We start from the raw sequence: 14,912 nt of genomic DNA, 5'->3' as shown, positions 1-14,912 counted from the left end.
AGCATTGGTCATGCTGCCTTTCACTGCAGGTTAACGTTATCAGGTTTGAAGCATGATCAAGAAGGGTGAAGCAGACTAAGGAAGGAGGATGTAATTCGCCTACAGTAAAGAGAATTTACAGAAAACTAAATGAGTCAAAAAATAAACTCTCAATATTAAGGGGCTTTCATTTTATTTTCATAGGTATAACTGCAGTTTTAATGATCATATTGAGCAATGTTATGAAAAAAATGTTATGCTTAGCATAAAGAATGACTTCTATGTGGCTCTGCTTCTAGAGGTAAGGTGAGAATTAATAAGGAGAGGTGTTTTTAGTGTAATCGTAACAAGAAGATGCAACACACTAAGCAGAAAAGCTAAATGAAAGGCAAAAGTCTAGAAAAGTGAAAGGGAGAAAAGAGGAGGGATAAAAATAATAAAATAAAAAAAAAACCAAATAAGCATATGTAGTAATAAAAGGGACAAAAAGAATAGTCAACAACCTTTGTTTCTTCCTTGAGCCACATTCTTCACCCACAAAGACAAATCCGTGTCCGATTTTGACCCATTATGCAGTAGCAATGTAAAATGTAGGCTTTTTTTGCAAAGATACATATATATATATATATATATTTTACACATAACAAAGAGACCCTGTCATTAATAAGATGCTAATAGAGCAAAAATGTTATACATTCCTCAGTTTTCGGTACTAGTGTGGAGAATGGGTACCAGATTATCCCAGTAAAGACAGAACAACTAGGAAAGTTTATATTTTCAGGTGGCATGAACTCTACTGGCATGCTCTGTATATATGCATACATATTTATGTACATACATATACACATGTGTGTGGGCGCACCCCTACACACACACCAGTACTTCCTTACTCAGGCCTTGATATTTCCAGGAGATACTTAGGAAGAGGTTAGATTTGCCCACAATGCGAAGCTCAGTCAGCATTTAATAAAAATAACATTCTAGCAAAAAGACAGTACAATCCTGCATTGCCAATCTGTCCTGTGAAATAGGCATGGACCGTAACTCACTGAGAAAACAGTTGACAGTTTTCTTGATAAAGGTTCAGGGTATAATATAAGCACAGCAGTCGAATCAATAATTACCACGACTTGTATTAATCACAGTTACATCAGATGATTTATGGATGACTGAAGCATTCAGACATTTTTCAAAAAAGAGTTTTGAAAATAGCCCATAATTTATAGTGAAAGGTACTGTTTAAATTCAGTCAGAAAAACACTTTTATTGACAATGCGTAGCCCACCTCATTCCTCCTTTCCCACTGCAAAACAAGTCAGTGTTCAGAATCTGTCCTTATAACAGTGATGCTCAGCTACTGAACTGGAAGGGCCCCTTCCCCTCCCCAGTCTCTCATTACCAGAAAGTTGCTTAGCCTTGTGATTCATGGTCACAAGCAGAATAAGCCTCTGTCTCTGTTATCCTTTTCCTCTCCTACGTGTTCTGTACATGTGTTCAGTAATAGCTCCCTCGGTAGTTATAGGGAAGACAACACTCCAAACTTGATGTTTCAAAAAGGATCTTTCAGCATTACCAGTGCCATATTACCAATGGCCTGTGTGATAATCCATCAGGGTCTTATGGTGTTTGATGAGTCTTTTTTTGAAGTGAAGGAGACGTCATTTCCCCACTCAGATCACTTTATGTTGTACAATGCGCAGTTAGCCTTGCCCAGTGTGCTCTGTAATGAGGGCTACGATAGCATTTTATACGGTCATTCAGTAACACCAAAGAAAATGACAGGAAAAGAACACGGGGAAATGGAGTGCAAGAAGGATAAGTAGCCCGACACTGTGGCCATCTAGACAAGAGTTATCATTTATCCACAGTGATGTCCCCGGCACAAGGTGAACTTTTCACTCGTGTAAGAGCCCTCAGCTTGAGAGCACATCTCAGCTCTCAGCTGCCGGTGCATCTTCAGTTCTCTCTAACATTTCATTCCCTTGGCAGCATATTTATTCTTTCTTATGTTCATAGAGGTATTCCTTGAATTCTCAGGGGTGTGTATTAATATTTCAAAACTGTCCTGAAAACAATCCTAATTCAAAAAACTGATTAAGCTTTTCTAATGTTGGAAAAGATCTAGTTCAGGGGTTTTTTGTATACATCGGTGGTTTCTTCTTTCCCCTATTTATTTTCCATTTTGCTAAAATTGTAGTGAATTACTATAAATAAAATAATTTTCATTATAGTTCTAGCTTTTGATCAGGTTTCATACAATTTCAGTTGCAGTAGCAATTATGTTAATTAATCCGTTTGGTTTCTAGATATGCCAAACAGAACATGGAAAGCCTATAGAAGCCTGGTAGAGAGTGGCAGAAAATCAAGGTTGACTTTTTGAAGTATTATTGCCCTGTATTATATAAAACGAGAAAAAATGTGCCCATTATTCCAGGTCAAAGAGAGATCTGCTTACAGATCATAGCACAGTCCTGCCATGAACCACGAGGCTAGGTCTGGGCACCTCAGAGCCCCCACAAAGCTACCCTGGAAACAGAGCTGTGGAAAGGTCACTGAAGACAGAATTATGAGTTCAGTGGTTCTATCCTTATACATGCTTCAAATGTAATCCTTTTTACATACACAGTAGGAAGAGGAGCAGCTGTTCTCAGCTTCAAGGGTATCCACAGAAATAAAGCAGAGCAGCTTCCAAATGGGCAATTATTCCCATATGAGAAATCTCCATTAAAAAATGAGAAAACACACAAAAACCTGTCTGAGCTTATTTGGAAAACTGACATTTAATTTGACTGAATGTAATAGTGAAGACCCTGATACATCTGAAATGAAGATTGTTCATATACAGTCTAATCAATGTATGTCTGAACTGTAACATCCCAGCCCTACAAAGAGTAATTCCCAGGAGTAAAGACCGCGTGATGGAATTCCACTGGGTTCACAGCATAGCTCTATAAGCAGTTACAGACCTCTTAGATAGATTGTCAAATGTATGTAACGTAATGGAAATAATACATATTTAGTAACATTTTCAGAAGCAGCAAAGGTTGTAAGTCTGTTATTGTTAGAAAAAATCTGGAAATATTTGCAATTATAGATTGAATGTATTTGTACATGTGTCCTTTATATACAAAATATGAAGTACAGAATGTTTTGGAGTAGTTGCCTTAATGTTATTTTCCTATTCCTTCAGCTTTTTTACCAGGTTAAAGGAGATATGTGTTTGAAGATAATTGAAAATGGGAAACATAAAGATGTTGTCATCCGAGAAGGGGAGGTAAATCAGGGTTGTTTTTCTGTTATTGTTGTACATAGGTATGTTAAATGGGTATTTTATGAAGTATTTTAAAGTCAGTTTATCCCTACTGCAAAACACGGCATCAGGAAAAAAAAATCTTGAATGCAGGATAGTAAATTCCATGTAATTAACAGCAAACTATGATATCCTGTCTTCAACATTTCATAATTTCAATAACAAATAAAAATCTCTGTGCGCATTTGGGATACCCATTCAGGTAGTCAGGAATACACTGAAAGGAGTTCTTATTCGCCTGCATGGCATGGAATCTGCCATGTGAATTCAAGTGGATCAGTATTTTATTTACACACCGTCAGGTACGTACCAGCCACCCACACCATTAAGCGAACTGCCCACAACTTAGAAAGTTAAGAAATTCAGTTATTTTCAGCCACCTTCTTTAGTCCTCACAGCTGGCCTTCGCAACCATCACAATATGAGAACAGCTGAGAAGAGTGTATCCAGCTACCCTCGGTTGTTTTTCCTTATAGTAGTGGACTTGCTAAAGCGTAGACTGCAGTGCTCTTAATGAGAGCGTGGCTCGGTGTTTTACTTGGTGTTATTACAAGTTATTAGATGTGCTACAACTGCCACTCATTGTTATTGTCACAAGCTTGAACTGCACTCAGTCTTTGAAAGGATTATTCGATCTAGTGGGGCCAGCCTTTAAACTGGAAGACATGTATTACACCCGACAGCTTGATGTCATTAAAAGTATTACAACATTTTCAATAAAGAAACAGATCTACGTTTTCAAACCTACGGACAGTGAGATTCTGGTAATATACTTCACATTGGAGAAGTACATCCAGCTGAGATCTTGGCATGTGCCAGAGCATTAATGAAAAGGAGCACACAATAGCCTTAGTGGGAAGACTGACACTAGCCCTGGTGAGGCACTGTCATTAGCTCTGCTTTGCAGACAGAGAAATTGTAATGACTTGCCCAAACTTAGCCAAGAAATCTGTAGCGCTGAAGAACAGTACAGGCTTACCACCTTCCCACATAGTCAGATAGCTGCTGGGAAAAGGTTTATTCTCAAACTTCAGTAATAGACTTCTCCCAACTAAATGTTGCCTATTCACTTTGTCACTTGCATGAGTAAGTAGTCCCTCATACCTGTTAATTATTTCTGGAGAGAATAACACTCCTCATCATGCAACCACAGGTGCTCACTGTGTTGTAGGGATACATGTGGTTGGTTAGTTTAGATATTTCCTTGAGCTGACCAGAAAAATATCGCTTTTTATTTTCATTTCTGCTATTCAGAAATTGTAGTAAATTTATAAATTCCAGATGAGGAACCGGTTAGATTTTCATTTCAGTTGTGCTTAGCAATGATGATCAAACCAGGAGCAGAGCACCTGACTGTCATAAAAGCAGTGCTGATTGCAGAGTCATCATTCACTGAGAAAGCAAGATACAGCATCTGCTGGGCTGTTGGTACCAAAGTGGGTGCAGCTGCAAAGGAGCAACACAGGATCAACAAAGAGTAGGGGGAAAATGGTGCAAGGAGCCAAGGATTTTGCAGGTTGGGGGGCAGAAGGGAAGGACAGCACAAAGAACAAAGACTTCCTGGAACTGATGCTTTCCCATTTCTTTGAACAGATGTTCCTCCTACCTGCTAGGATACCTCATTCTCCTCAGAGATACGCAAACACTGTGGGTCTTGTGATTGAGAGGGAAAGATCAAAGACAGAGATTGATGGGCTCAGGTGAAGTATAAACCATTGGCTAATTTGTTAGGATTCAGAATATAAACTAATTCCTCATGTCCATACAATACTGTACTTTACTTTCCTGATAATATATCAGACTCACCCTGGCAATTTTTTAGTAATTTTATCCACACATCTATACACATATAAACAGAGATCTCATTTAGCATTTGATTTAGACCAGGAACATGTTGAAATGTCTTAAATGCATGTTGTGGTTATAGCTATCTACTTACGTTTTGTCTACTACAGTCACCTTAAGTTTTAAAAATCTCAGAGCTCTGTAACAACACGAATCAAAAAAGATATTTTTTTTTTTATCAATTCTGGCAAGCAGAACATGAATTCCTTTGTAAGCACTAAAAGCTAAAAGATGAAGAGGCTTTCTTGGTAAGTGTGTGGGAAGCTGGAAACAAAAGTCAATTTTCTTAGCACTAACCCCTCTACATTGTACACACTTCTGCCCGGTTTTTATTGCCTTATGAGAACAACATCTTCAAAGAAATGAGAGGTTTACCTTTGTATTCTAATGGAAGCAGGACTAAGCTGTGTCCTGTGGTCATACAGGAGTTATAAGTCTGAGAAGTCAAGTCACATCAGTAACTTTAGCCAGGTTAAAAAAGCTGTTTTGATATTAACCAGATATGACTGACCAATGAGTTTACAGCTATTCATGTAATTTATAAAGATTTAAAACTGCAGTAATATCTGTAATGTGCTGGGTTTGTCCTTTTGCCTACACTTTTGATTGTTGCGTGGGCAGTGTCACAGCAGGAAGATTGCGAATATGGAGAGCTAGAGAGATATGCCTTTTCATTCAAACAAAAAGAGTAAAGAGAGAAATAAGAAACTAAGAAAGGGACGATTCAAAAAAACCACCTGATTGGATTCCAAGCTAAAGACAAATCCAGTTCTTTTAAAACATTGCTCATCTATGCACTTGTCCCTTTTTTTCCTTTCATAGCAGGTCTGTGGATCACAAGCATTTACATTATTAAAAAGATATTTTGAGCTAGAAACAGTTGGCCAGTGATTCAGTTAACAATGTTTATTAGTAATGAAGAAACATACGTAGCTGTGGGTAACTTTAAGCAAAATAACCTATATCTTGTGCATGAGGTCTGTGAGTTAGAGAGTTGCTGAATGCCTTTTTAGGAATCCCAGGTAGATCTAGGGATTTGCACTCCAATATAGTCATGCTCTTGTGAAGAAATTAAACTAAAAGCTACCATATGGTTTGCAGGTGGAAAAAATAATTGAATTAACAAAGGACCCTCTTAATTGAAAATACCTAATCAGGTGCCTGAAAATAAATCACTTAGAGGTTTTTAGTGCCCTTGTTTTCACACTGACATGATGAACAAAGACACCTGAAGTTTTGGAAGTGAACAATCATGTCATACTTTTTTGAAATTGCATCGTCTCTCTGTGTGCTCCTGGGAGAGATGGGGATTTACAAACAGAATCTCTGGTCTTTTCAAACTTTTTTCACTCCCAGCCACCTGCAGCAAAGACTGTACAAGAGGAAGTCATAATAAACTTTGAAGTATGCTGACTCAAGGTCTAATATTACATTACTGTTCCATTATTTATTATGCCTACAAGCCTCAGTCATAAATCAGAGCCCCCAGCATGCTGATTATTGTACAAGTGAAGAATAAGTAGCCTGCCCTGGTGTTTCAACCTAAGTAATGATTACATGCTTTGTGCTGTAAGAAAAATGCACTAGCTAACCTTAATCCTATGGCAAACAAGTACAGAAACAACTAAGTTTGATGTTAGTTGTGTGGTTGGGTTCTTTAACACCTAGTAAGGTGCAAAGTCCTTCCCAGGTGCAAAGCCTTTTCCCAACTAAGACATTTGTAACAACTCTCTTTTCTGTAGATTCTCTGTGTTCAAAACTTATGCTCATAGCACAGCTTTTTCCATATTGGAGGCATTAATAACATTACTCTCTTCCAAATACCCTGTTTTTCCAAAATTTGAGGAACTGGGGAGGCTCTTAGAACGTTTCCAGACAATATTTGTATAGATACATAAGACAGACGTGAATACACAAATACACTTACATGCACAGTATAATCGTATAAGACTTGTTTCCCCCTTCAAACATACGTTCCAGTGATGTTAACACAAAGGACACGTAAGACCTACTTACAATCAGTCGCAATACGAGTGACTGTACTGCAGCATCACTCCCTTGACATACCATGCTGCCTTTTTTAAATCTGTAGGTAAATTCTGTATTTGCCATTCCATAGATTACAGCAACTTTAAGCTATTGATCTCAGCACAATTTATTTATTTATTTGTTATGCCATAAAATAACGCAAGGGAAGAACAAAGTTTCTCTTCAGAAGAGTGAGCTAAACAACACTTCCCAAATTTATGCAGCTGAAAACCATTGGGGTTTTTCTGTTTTTGCAAACATGATTCTATAAGTCCATAAATCACCTTTTATTTTGATCAGTCCATGCATGGGCAAGACTCAAGCCAGCTCTCTTAAATATGAGCATTTTTCTCATAGCTGCATGGAAGCAGTTACTGGAAATGGTGTTTGGGGACAGTTATTTCTGCAGTAACTACATCCAAAGTGAGAGCTATTGGTCCCAAGGCACCAATCAGTTTCTAGGATTAAATCTGGAAAGTTTGCTAAAGGAATTCGGTGACTTATCTCTAGTTGAGCAACAAAACTATAAGGCCCTTGATAGAAGTTTGAGCACCCCACCCACCAGTCAGCTAATCAGGGAAACAGAAAGCTTCCCTAAATAACCCTTCTTCAGAATAAAGTACACCAGGATTGAGAATTAACATGCTGTTATATACGTCATGTAGCTGTTTTCTTGAAAAGACTGAAACTGCCTGATCAGTTAGTTAATAAAAGGATTGACTAATGTTTTTACTTTGTCAGATACTATGTTGGAGAGTCAACTAACGTCCTCTTTGAAAAATGGTTTCACTGTGAAGACCTTGGCACTCAACTTACACCAATTATTCAAGAGTAAGGTTTTTTCTGTGTAAATTTTAAAAGAATGCTTAAAATTATGTAATAGATCTTCACATAGTTAATTTTCTGTTTATGCTGCATTTTACATAGTCTTGTTGAAATTTAATTGCTGCTTTACAAATTCTTAATCATATCGTGTATACTCCAAACTTATTAAATCAGACTAAAAAAGAAAAAAAATCTAGTGTTCTTCACATCTATCTGGAACATAATTTTTGAATAAGTAAAAGCACATTGCTGCTAATTGCAAAAGAACTGAATGAAAAATTAACACTGAACTGATGCTAGGTTAACTAGGTAAAACAGTAAAATCGCCTTAGGGCTTTTTTCATTCCTGCTTTTATCCAAGTACTTTTAATCAATATTATTCATGAATAATCAAGACAGCGGCAAATTTGGTAGAGAGCTGCTTTTGAGGAAATGTGTGAATGTCATCAATTAACTAATGAATTTGTTAAATGGTTGGTAAAGGTGAACAAGGTAATTGTTTATTGGAGGACTCTCAATAAAATAGGTATAGCCCTGTTGAATGTATGTGACAGTAGCTGAGGATCTGGCAGATCCGTTCTCAGCACAAAGCTTAATGGCCAGTAATACTGCCTAGTCTTTATTACCCTACAGAACATGAACATGACTTTTTACTGGTGTTTAAATGTTTATTATTCCAGGTTTTTCAATTCAAGGCAATATAAAACTGGAAAACCAAATCCAGGTAATGAAAATGAATTTCGGAATTAGAACACTTACTGTATCTGGTTGAACAGCAATGATTCTGTCCACATAACATGACTAAGTTTCTGTTTTTCTTTCCAATTATGTAAATGAAAGTTACTTTGACAGGTAATTTCTTTCATTACCCCAACCACAGGAACTACCTGGAGAGTCTCTATGATGTTGCCAGGTTCTTAATCGACACATAGAAAAGTTCAAATCAGCACAAGCACAGCAGGAGCTGCTTGTGGGATCTCCAAGACAGCCTGAGGTTCCCACTTGGAGAGTTCCTCCATCAGGTAGCCAAATGCTGTTATGAAGGCCACCAGTTCAGTCAATCCCATTGCTCAACTAGGTCTGTTGTTTCAAATCAGTCTGTCATCTCATCTGTGCAGATGACTGACTGGGGGACATCCTGCACCAACCAGGAAGTTCATCGCTCAGGTGCTCTGCATGTGCACACATGCACAGCCATAATACCCAACAATGCTACTCCCACAACTACATTACAAACTTGAACGTCATCCTTCAGTCACACCCATAAATTAAATTCCATAGCTCTTGCCACAAGTTAAAGATAAATTTTAGTTCCCCTCTGTAAGAAATTTTTGGAACCAGTTGTCCTTAATCTCCATATTCATTCCCCGACGTCTTAAGACAATTTTTATGAATTACTCTAATAGAGACAAAAGTTCTAGTGAAACATTATTTCCACATCTGTCCCATTTCTCAGCTTGATAGTCACCATAAAACCGTCGCTGCCTGCCAGCCAGCTCAATCAATAATTGAAGAAAGTTCTTACTCAAATCCTAAAATCAGGGAAAGATGTTTTTTGCATGAACATCACCTTTCTTAAAAATAGTTAACTAAATCATTGTCACCCAAATAAAAAGTTCGCGGGAGGGTCCTACGTATGGGAGAGCAACCTTACAAGCCCTTGCAATTAGGAAATGGTAAGCCAGTCAGAAACCCTGCCTGAAAGACTTTGCAGCTGAACCAGCTTTGGGCATTGCCTCTTTGACTGACTAGGAAATATACTTCTCAGATACAGGCTCTGTGTTTCTTACAAACAAGATGTTGTCGTCTCCAAGATCTTACTTTTCTTTATATGCACCATCAAAATGTGTTTATTTTGAGCTTATTTTAATTTGAGCATGTGTGGCATGTTTGGGCGTTGGTGGTTTATTTGTTTGGGTTTTTTTTTTTTGTGGGAGGGTAAGTAGAGCAGGTGCTGTCTCTCACTGTGTGTTCATACAGTGTCTAGCAGAGGAAATATAATTTCAGATGAAGCCTCTAGATGCTGCTGTAATAAAAAAAATATAATCTCACACATACTGTCCTCGTTCAATACAGCGATTTCCAATAAGCATCCCTCACCAGTCTGAGCTAAAAGCTTATATTTCAGTAACGAAGTAATTATATCAGTGCAGAAAAAAGAAAGAACATTAAAGATTTATATTGTTAATATTTGTGCAGAAGATTAGAGCTCAAAAACAAACCTGACAATCAATCAGGAGCTATGATACATCTTGAAACTTTTTTTTAAACACAGAACTGTGAGAAATTGTTATTGATAAATCCAGTACAGAAGCTTTTTCCTTTTAATTTATTCAAAAGCTGTACAAAGGCTAAAAGGCGTAACAGACATCCATTACAACTGAAAAGAGTTTTTTTCAAGACAAAAAAAAAAAAAAAAAAGCATGTAAAGGTAGTTATTTTGCTCAGAGCTCAATACATCTTTTTCCCCTGAATGGATTCTCCTCTTGGATTAGCCAGTAAGTCAAGACAACAAATAACTTGAAATGCTCTTGGCTTAACTCTTGCTATAAGCAAAAAGCAGTCAACAAAGTTACACGGCAGGCTTTCAGCCTGGGGAAAAGCTCCATTTTTCTGATTCTCAGTTCTCATAGACAATAAGGAGCTCACAGCTCAGTGATGTCTTATACATGAGGAAAATAGCCCAGACTTTTAGTTACCGAAGTTTTAGCTAGCAGCTCCTGTAACTGTCAGTGAGACTTGTGGTAAAAATAATGAAAATAAAACAAAGTTTGACTTACATAGGAGTAAGCTGGTAATACATTCCTTCTGGATGCATACCCAACTGATCGAGAAATAACGCTTTGGATTTATTCCCTCAACAGCTCTCTCTTCCCCGCCCCCCTCTTAAGAAGTAGAATTCAACAACCATCAATGACATTTTTAACATAGAACAAGCTACCACTAGTTTCTCACTATGTTTCAGTCAAGACACATTTTAAAAAGATTTGATCTGACCTATGCATAAGGCTGGGTTTCAGCCTCTTTCAGTTTCTCTTCTGAAAATCCTGAATCCCCTCAGCTTAAAAGTGCCAGTTGGAGCACTCTCAGGTTCATCTCTGCATAAGCCTGAACTAGTGCCTCCCCTTTTTAGAAAGAAATGGAATAAAATTGAAGAAAAACATCTTGAAAGAAACCCCTGATTGCAGCTCACTCATATAGAGGACAGCTATAAATGGAATCAACCAAGATACAATTGCTTTTAAAAAAAAAACAAAACACCACACACACAAAAAATCCCCAACCCTAAATCCAGATTTTTTCTTGATTTACTTATGATTTCTGGCTCAGCCAACACTAGGGCAACTCCCTCTGAAAGCAGGGTGCTCAGAATGTATGAAGAGGCAGCATTAGCCATTAAAAAGATACATTTTTAGAAGAGGCACTCAAATATCATCAGGTGAAGTACAATCAGAAAGATGTATTGTATGCAATCCTTACTTGAGGCATGTTCCCTAGAACTGTTTTGTACTGAATTACTAGCTGCTTTTGTTACCATGTGGACAAATAAAGCCCAGTAAAACTCCCCCCCCCGCAGCCCTTTTATCAATAAAGGTGAATATATTTAGGATATAGTCTAAACATGCAACACGCAAGATAGGTTAGTTTGGTTTACACAGTTTTTGACAGAAGCAATCACAGTTATCAAAACAACTCTTGCTACTGTCAGTTCAGTCAGACTGGCAGCAAGATTCTCTCAAGGTTTCTATTTCATCCCAGTTTTATAGTCAAGAGGACAAGAGATCGCTTAAAACAGACAAATCCCAGTTCTAATAAACTTTGATGGCTGAATATTGTACACAAAAGTATCCAGAAGTTCAAAAGTTTATCCTGCCATGCTCACCAAAATAAATCATTTCATTATGTGGAATTTGATGGGGAAAAGGGCAAGAAAAGACTTTTCCTGAGTTGGCGTTGTTTAAAAATTATCTTTAAGAAAGTTAATGGTGTAGGTAGAATGTCAGGTTTTTGTTTATCCAAATTAATTAATCTACTTCTAATTATCAGTGAAGTTTTAATTCCCATAAAAGCTTTATTGTCAGTGGAAATACAGATATTAAATACAAATACCAGTCCTGTAGTGACTTCACTAGCAAAACTTTCATCGATTATAGGGGTATATAGGGTAATTTACAGTCTGGACTTTAAATGCGGTTAGTATAGTTAAAATAGAGAGCGGTTCTATGCCTGTGATTCAGAGCAGACAAAATCTAAGGATCTGATTGGGTATGAGAAATTGGGTGCTTTCTTCAGTCAGTTGGAGTAGGAATACCACACAGCCTAGGGCATAGTTTATAAACAAAAGCTTTTTTGCTTTCAGTAGTGCTATTAGACAAGTTCTAAGAGTGAACTCAGTGCTATAAAAATCAGCTTCTGTACTGTCATCCCATGTAGCTAATCCAGTGCAACCTCCGTACACAGTATTCACTGTTCAGTCTTGTTTCACTGGTGTATAAAAACAAGCAGATCAAAAGAGAAGAGTGTTAATAACTGAAAATAAGAAAAAGCTAAAGAATAAAGGTAACTGGCTAGCAGGCAATATTAATTCAATTAAAACTACCTCAGAAAAATCAAAACAGGGAGAAACACTGTCTTCATTTACACTAAAGCAAATATAGGGCCATTCTTTTGAACTTAAAACAACTGTATAAATATTTGTGTCTTTCTGTTGTAGGCACATTGAAATAATTCTAAAGATACTATCACTGTGGGGGGGGTTTAAATAAGGATGATGATTTTGGAAATACGTTTTATTGCTGTGAAGCTGTTTAGAAAACTGAATATTTGATTTTCTTTTCTATCATCTTTTAAGGACTTCTAACACATCTAGGTAGATTCCTCCTTCTATAATATGTTACTTCTTTCTACTTTGAGTCCGTGTATTAAAAGAAACAGCATATGACCAGTTAGATATTAAGGAGTGTTTGTCTGGGGAATCTATTTTGTAAACAGCCACCAGGAGGTCTCCAGCACATAGCAGCATGCCAGCGACACACGGAGTCAATCATTTTTAACTGTCTAGACCAACCATAATTGTACAGTTCTTAGAGACACTGTATAACTTTTGTCAGCAACTTGAATCTACTCCTTTTTCGTATCATCCTCATTGTCTCTATTCTGGCAAAGGTGCCCGCATAAATACACTGTTCATCTTTATCGTGTCCTACCTAAGTCCTTTAAGTAACTTCCAAGTCGTGTTCCTATCTCTCCTGAAGCCCACCCGAACTGCAAAGAGTAAAAGTGGTGGAGGAAGGGAATAGAATTATCTAATATACGCTTCCAATCCTCTATAACCACTCAACCTATTGCTGACCTCATGCATTTCCCCTCCCTTCATATTTAACAGCTTTCCACACCACACCAGTCCCCAATGAGTATGTAGCTGGTACAGGAGATGAAGAGCTCACGTGAACCAACCTAAGCCAGCAACATTTAATACACGAATAAAGTAGAATTCCAGTGTCTTCAGTATGGCTGCTATAATTTGCTGTATGAAAATTTCTACTAAACGTCCTAATCCCAAACTACAACACATCATCCAAAAGCCAGGACTGCAGGCTGCACGTTGTCTGGAGCCAGGAATGCTCCAAGAAGTTCATTAGGCTCCCAGAGCCCAGAACTGCTAATGACAACATTCACCAAACAAAATCCAAAAAAAGTCTCCAGGAAGAAGTCTGCTTCCCCCACAATATTCTCAGCTGAGCCTCCTTAGCAAGAGGCAGAACATAAACTGTAACCTCCAGGAGCTCTCCTAATGCTTCACCATGGGAACCAAGCCACTACTGACCTTTAGTACATAATGTATATAATAAATCTATTAGGGAAATTTAGAAGAAGTGCCCTATAAAGTTGTTTTCCTTTCTATTCAGATTTAGTGGGGGAAAAAAAAAAATCTAATATTTTGAGACTTCAAAAGCTCAGAGCAGTTTCACACAGCAGGTACATCTTCTCTAATAAGGTAGGTTCTTTCTTCCTTACACTCTTAAATGCTCCCCAGACAGCAACATCCGAAACAGAAAACTAATGGAGTCAGTCTGACATTTTCACTAGTGTTTCAGAGGCAGTTTAGTAGTAATAGCTCACACATGCCGTACAAATGCTTATCTCACAAATGTAGTGAGGTCTCACAACACTTACTGTAATGAAAAAATCTTATTCCTCTTCTATAGAAGCAGAAGTTATGTACAAAGATGAGTAATGAAATGCCCAATCATATAAAAGGCAGATTCAGAAATGAAGATTAAGATTCCTGATTTTAGTATTGGAGCAGTGGTCAGTATTTCTCAGTACAATTTATCATTCGTAATTACAGTGACCTAGCTTTATCATGAAGAAACTTTAAACAGAATTATGTCCTAAATCTTGCAATTTCGTTGTTCTAATATATTCCCTTCCTTCTGGCCGGTGATATCTCCTTTTGAAAAGGCTATATTTCTTTACTACAAAAGTGTTTTTCAAAGCTTTCATCATCAAACTTCTTTGTTTCAATTAGGGAAAAGAAATAAAATTGTTGTTTAGATACCAGCATATATTTAACGACACAAAGAAAAATGTGCCTAGAAATAATTACAGGGACAAATCATAAATTAGCAGTCATGCCAATTCTCAGGGCATGCTACAAAAACAAATGCAGTTACACAGGGAAAGGTATGATTATACCGAGTGAGTGCTGCATTTTCAGCTGAATGTTTCTGCATCTATACTCAACAACAGTGAAATGAACGAACTACCCCCAAAGTAATCAGTCATTGTCAGTGCTTTCACTCTGGATTTTTATATGGAATGAGCTAACTACTTGTTTTTTCAAACCCAGATGCCTGAAAGTCTGTCCCTCAGTCCACAGGTTTTATTTGCAGAGGTGTTAAACTCCTGCTAGTCTCATTGA

At 37.5% G+C, this 14,912-nt stretch overlaps 1 protein-coding gene across 2 annotated transcripts in view; it reads left to right on the top strand.

Annotated features, from left to right (window-relative positions):
- HAAO (3-hydroxyanthranilate 3,4-dioxygenase) overlaps window positions 1–14,912 on the top strand; it is a 41,600-nt gene that overhangs the window by 10,239 nt on the left and 16,449 nt on the right. For both annotated transcript variants that reach the window (XR_010070250.1, XM_063328580.1), the window contains exons 3-6: window positions 3,170–3,253; window positions 4,883–4,989; window positions 7,904–7,993; window positions 8,668–8,711. Coding sequence is in view for 1 of the 2 variants with exons in the window: in XM_063328580.1 (XP_063184650.1) it covers window positions 3,170–3,253; window positions 4,883–4,989; window positions 7,904–7,993; window positions 8,668–8,711 (325 nt within the window). In the remaining variant the exon portion in view is untranslated. The remainder of the gene's footprint in view (window positions 1–3,169; window positions 3,254–4,882; window positions 4,990–7,903; window positions 7,994–8,667; window positions 8,712–14,912) is intronic.

This window comes from Chroicocephalus ridibundus, chromosome 3 (assembly GCF_963924245.1).
Source record: "Chroicocephalus ridibundus chromosome 3, bChrRid1.1, whole genome shotgun sequence".
NCBI classification, from domain to species: domain Eukaryota; kingdom Metazoa; phylum Chordata; class Aves; order Charadriiformes; family Laridae; genus Chroicocephalus; species Chroicocephalus ridibundus.
This window is presented reverse-complemented; position numbering and strand designations above follow the sequence as displayed.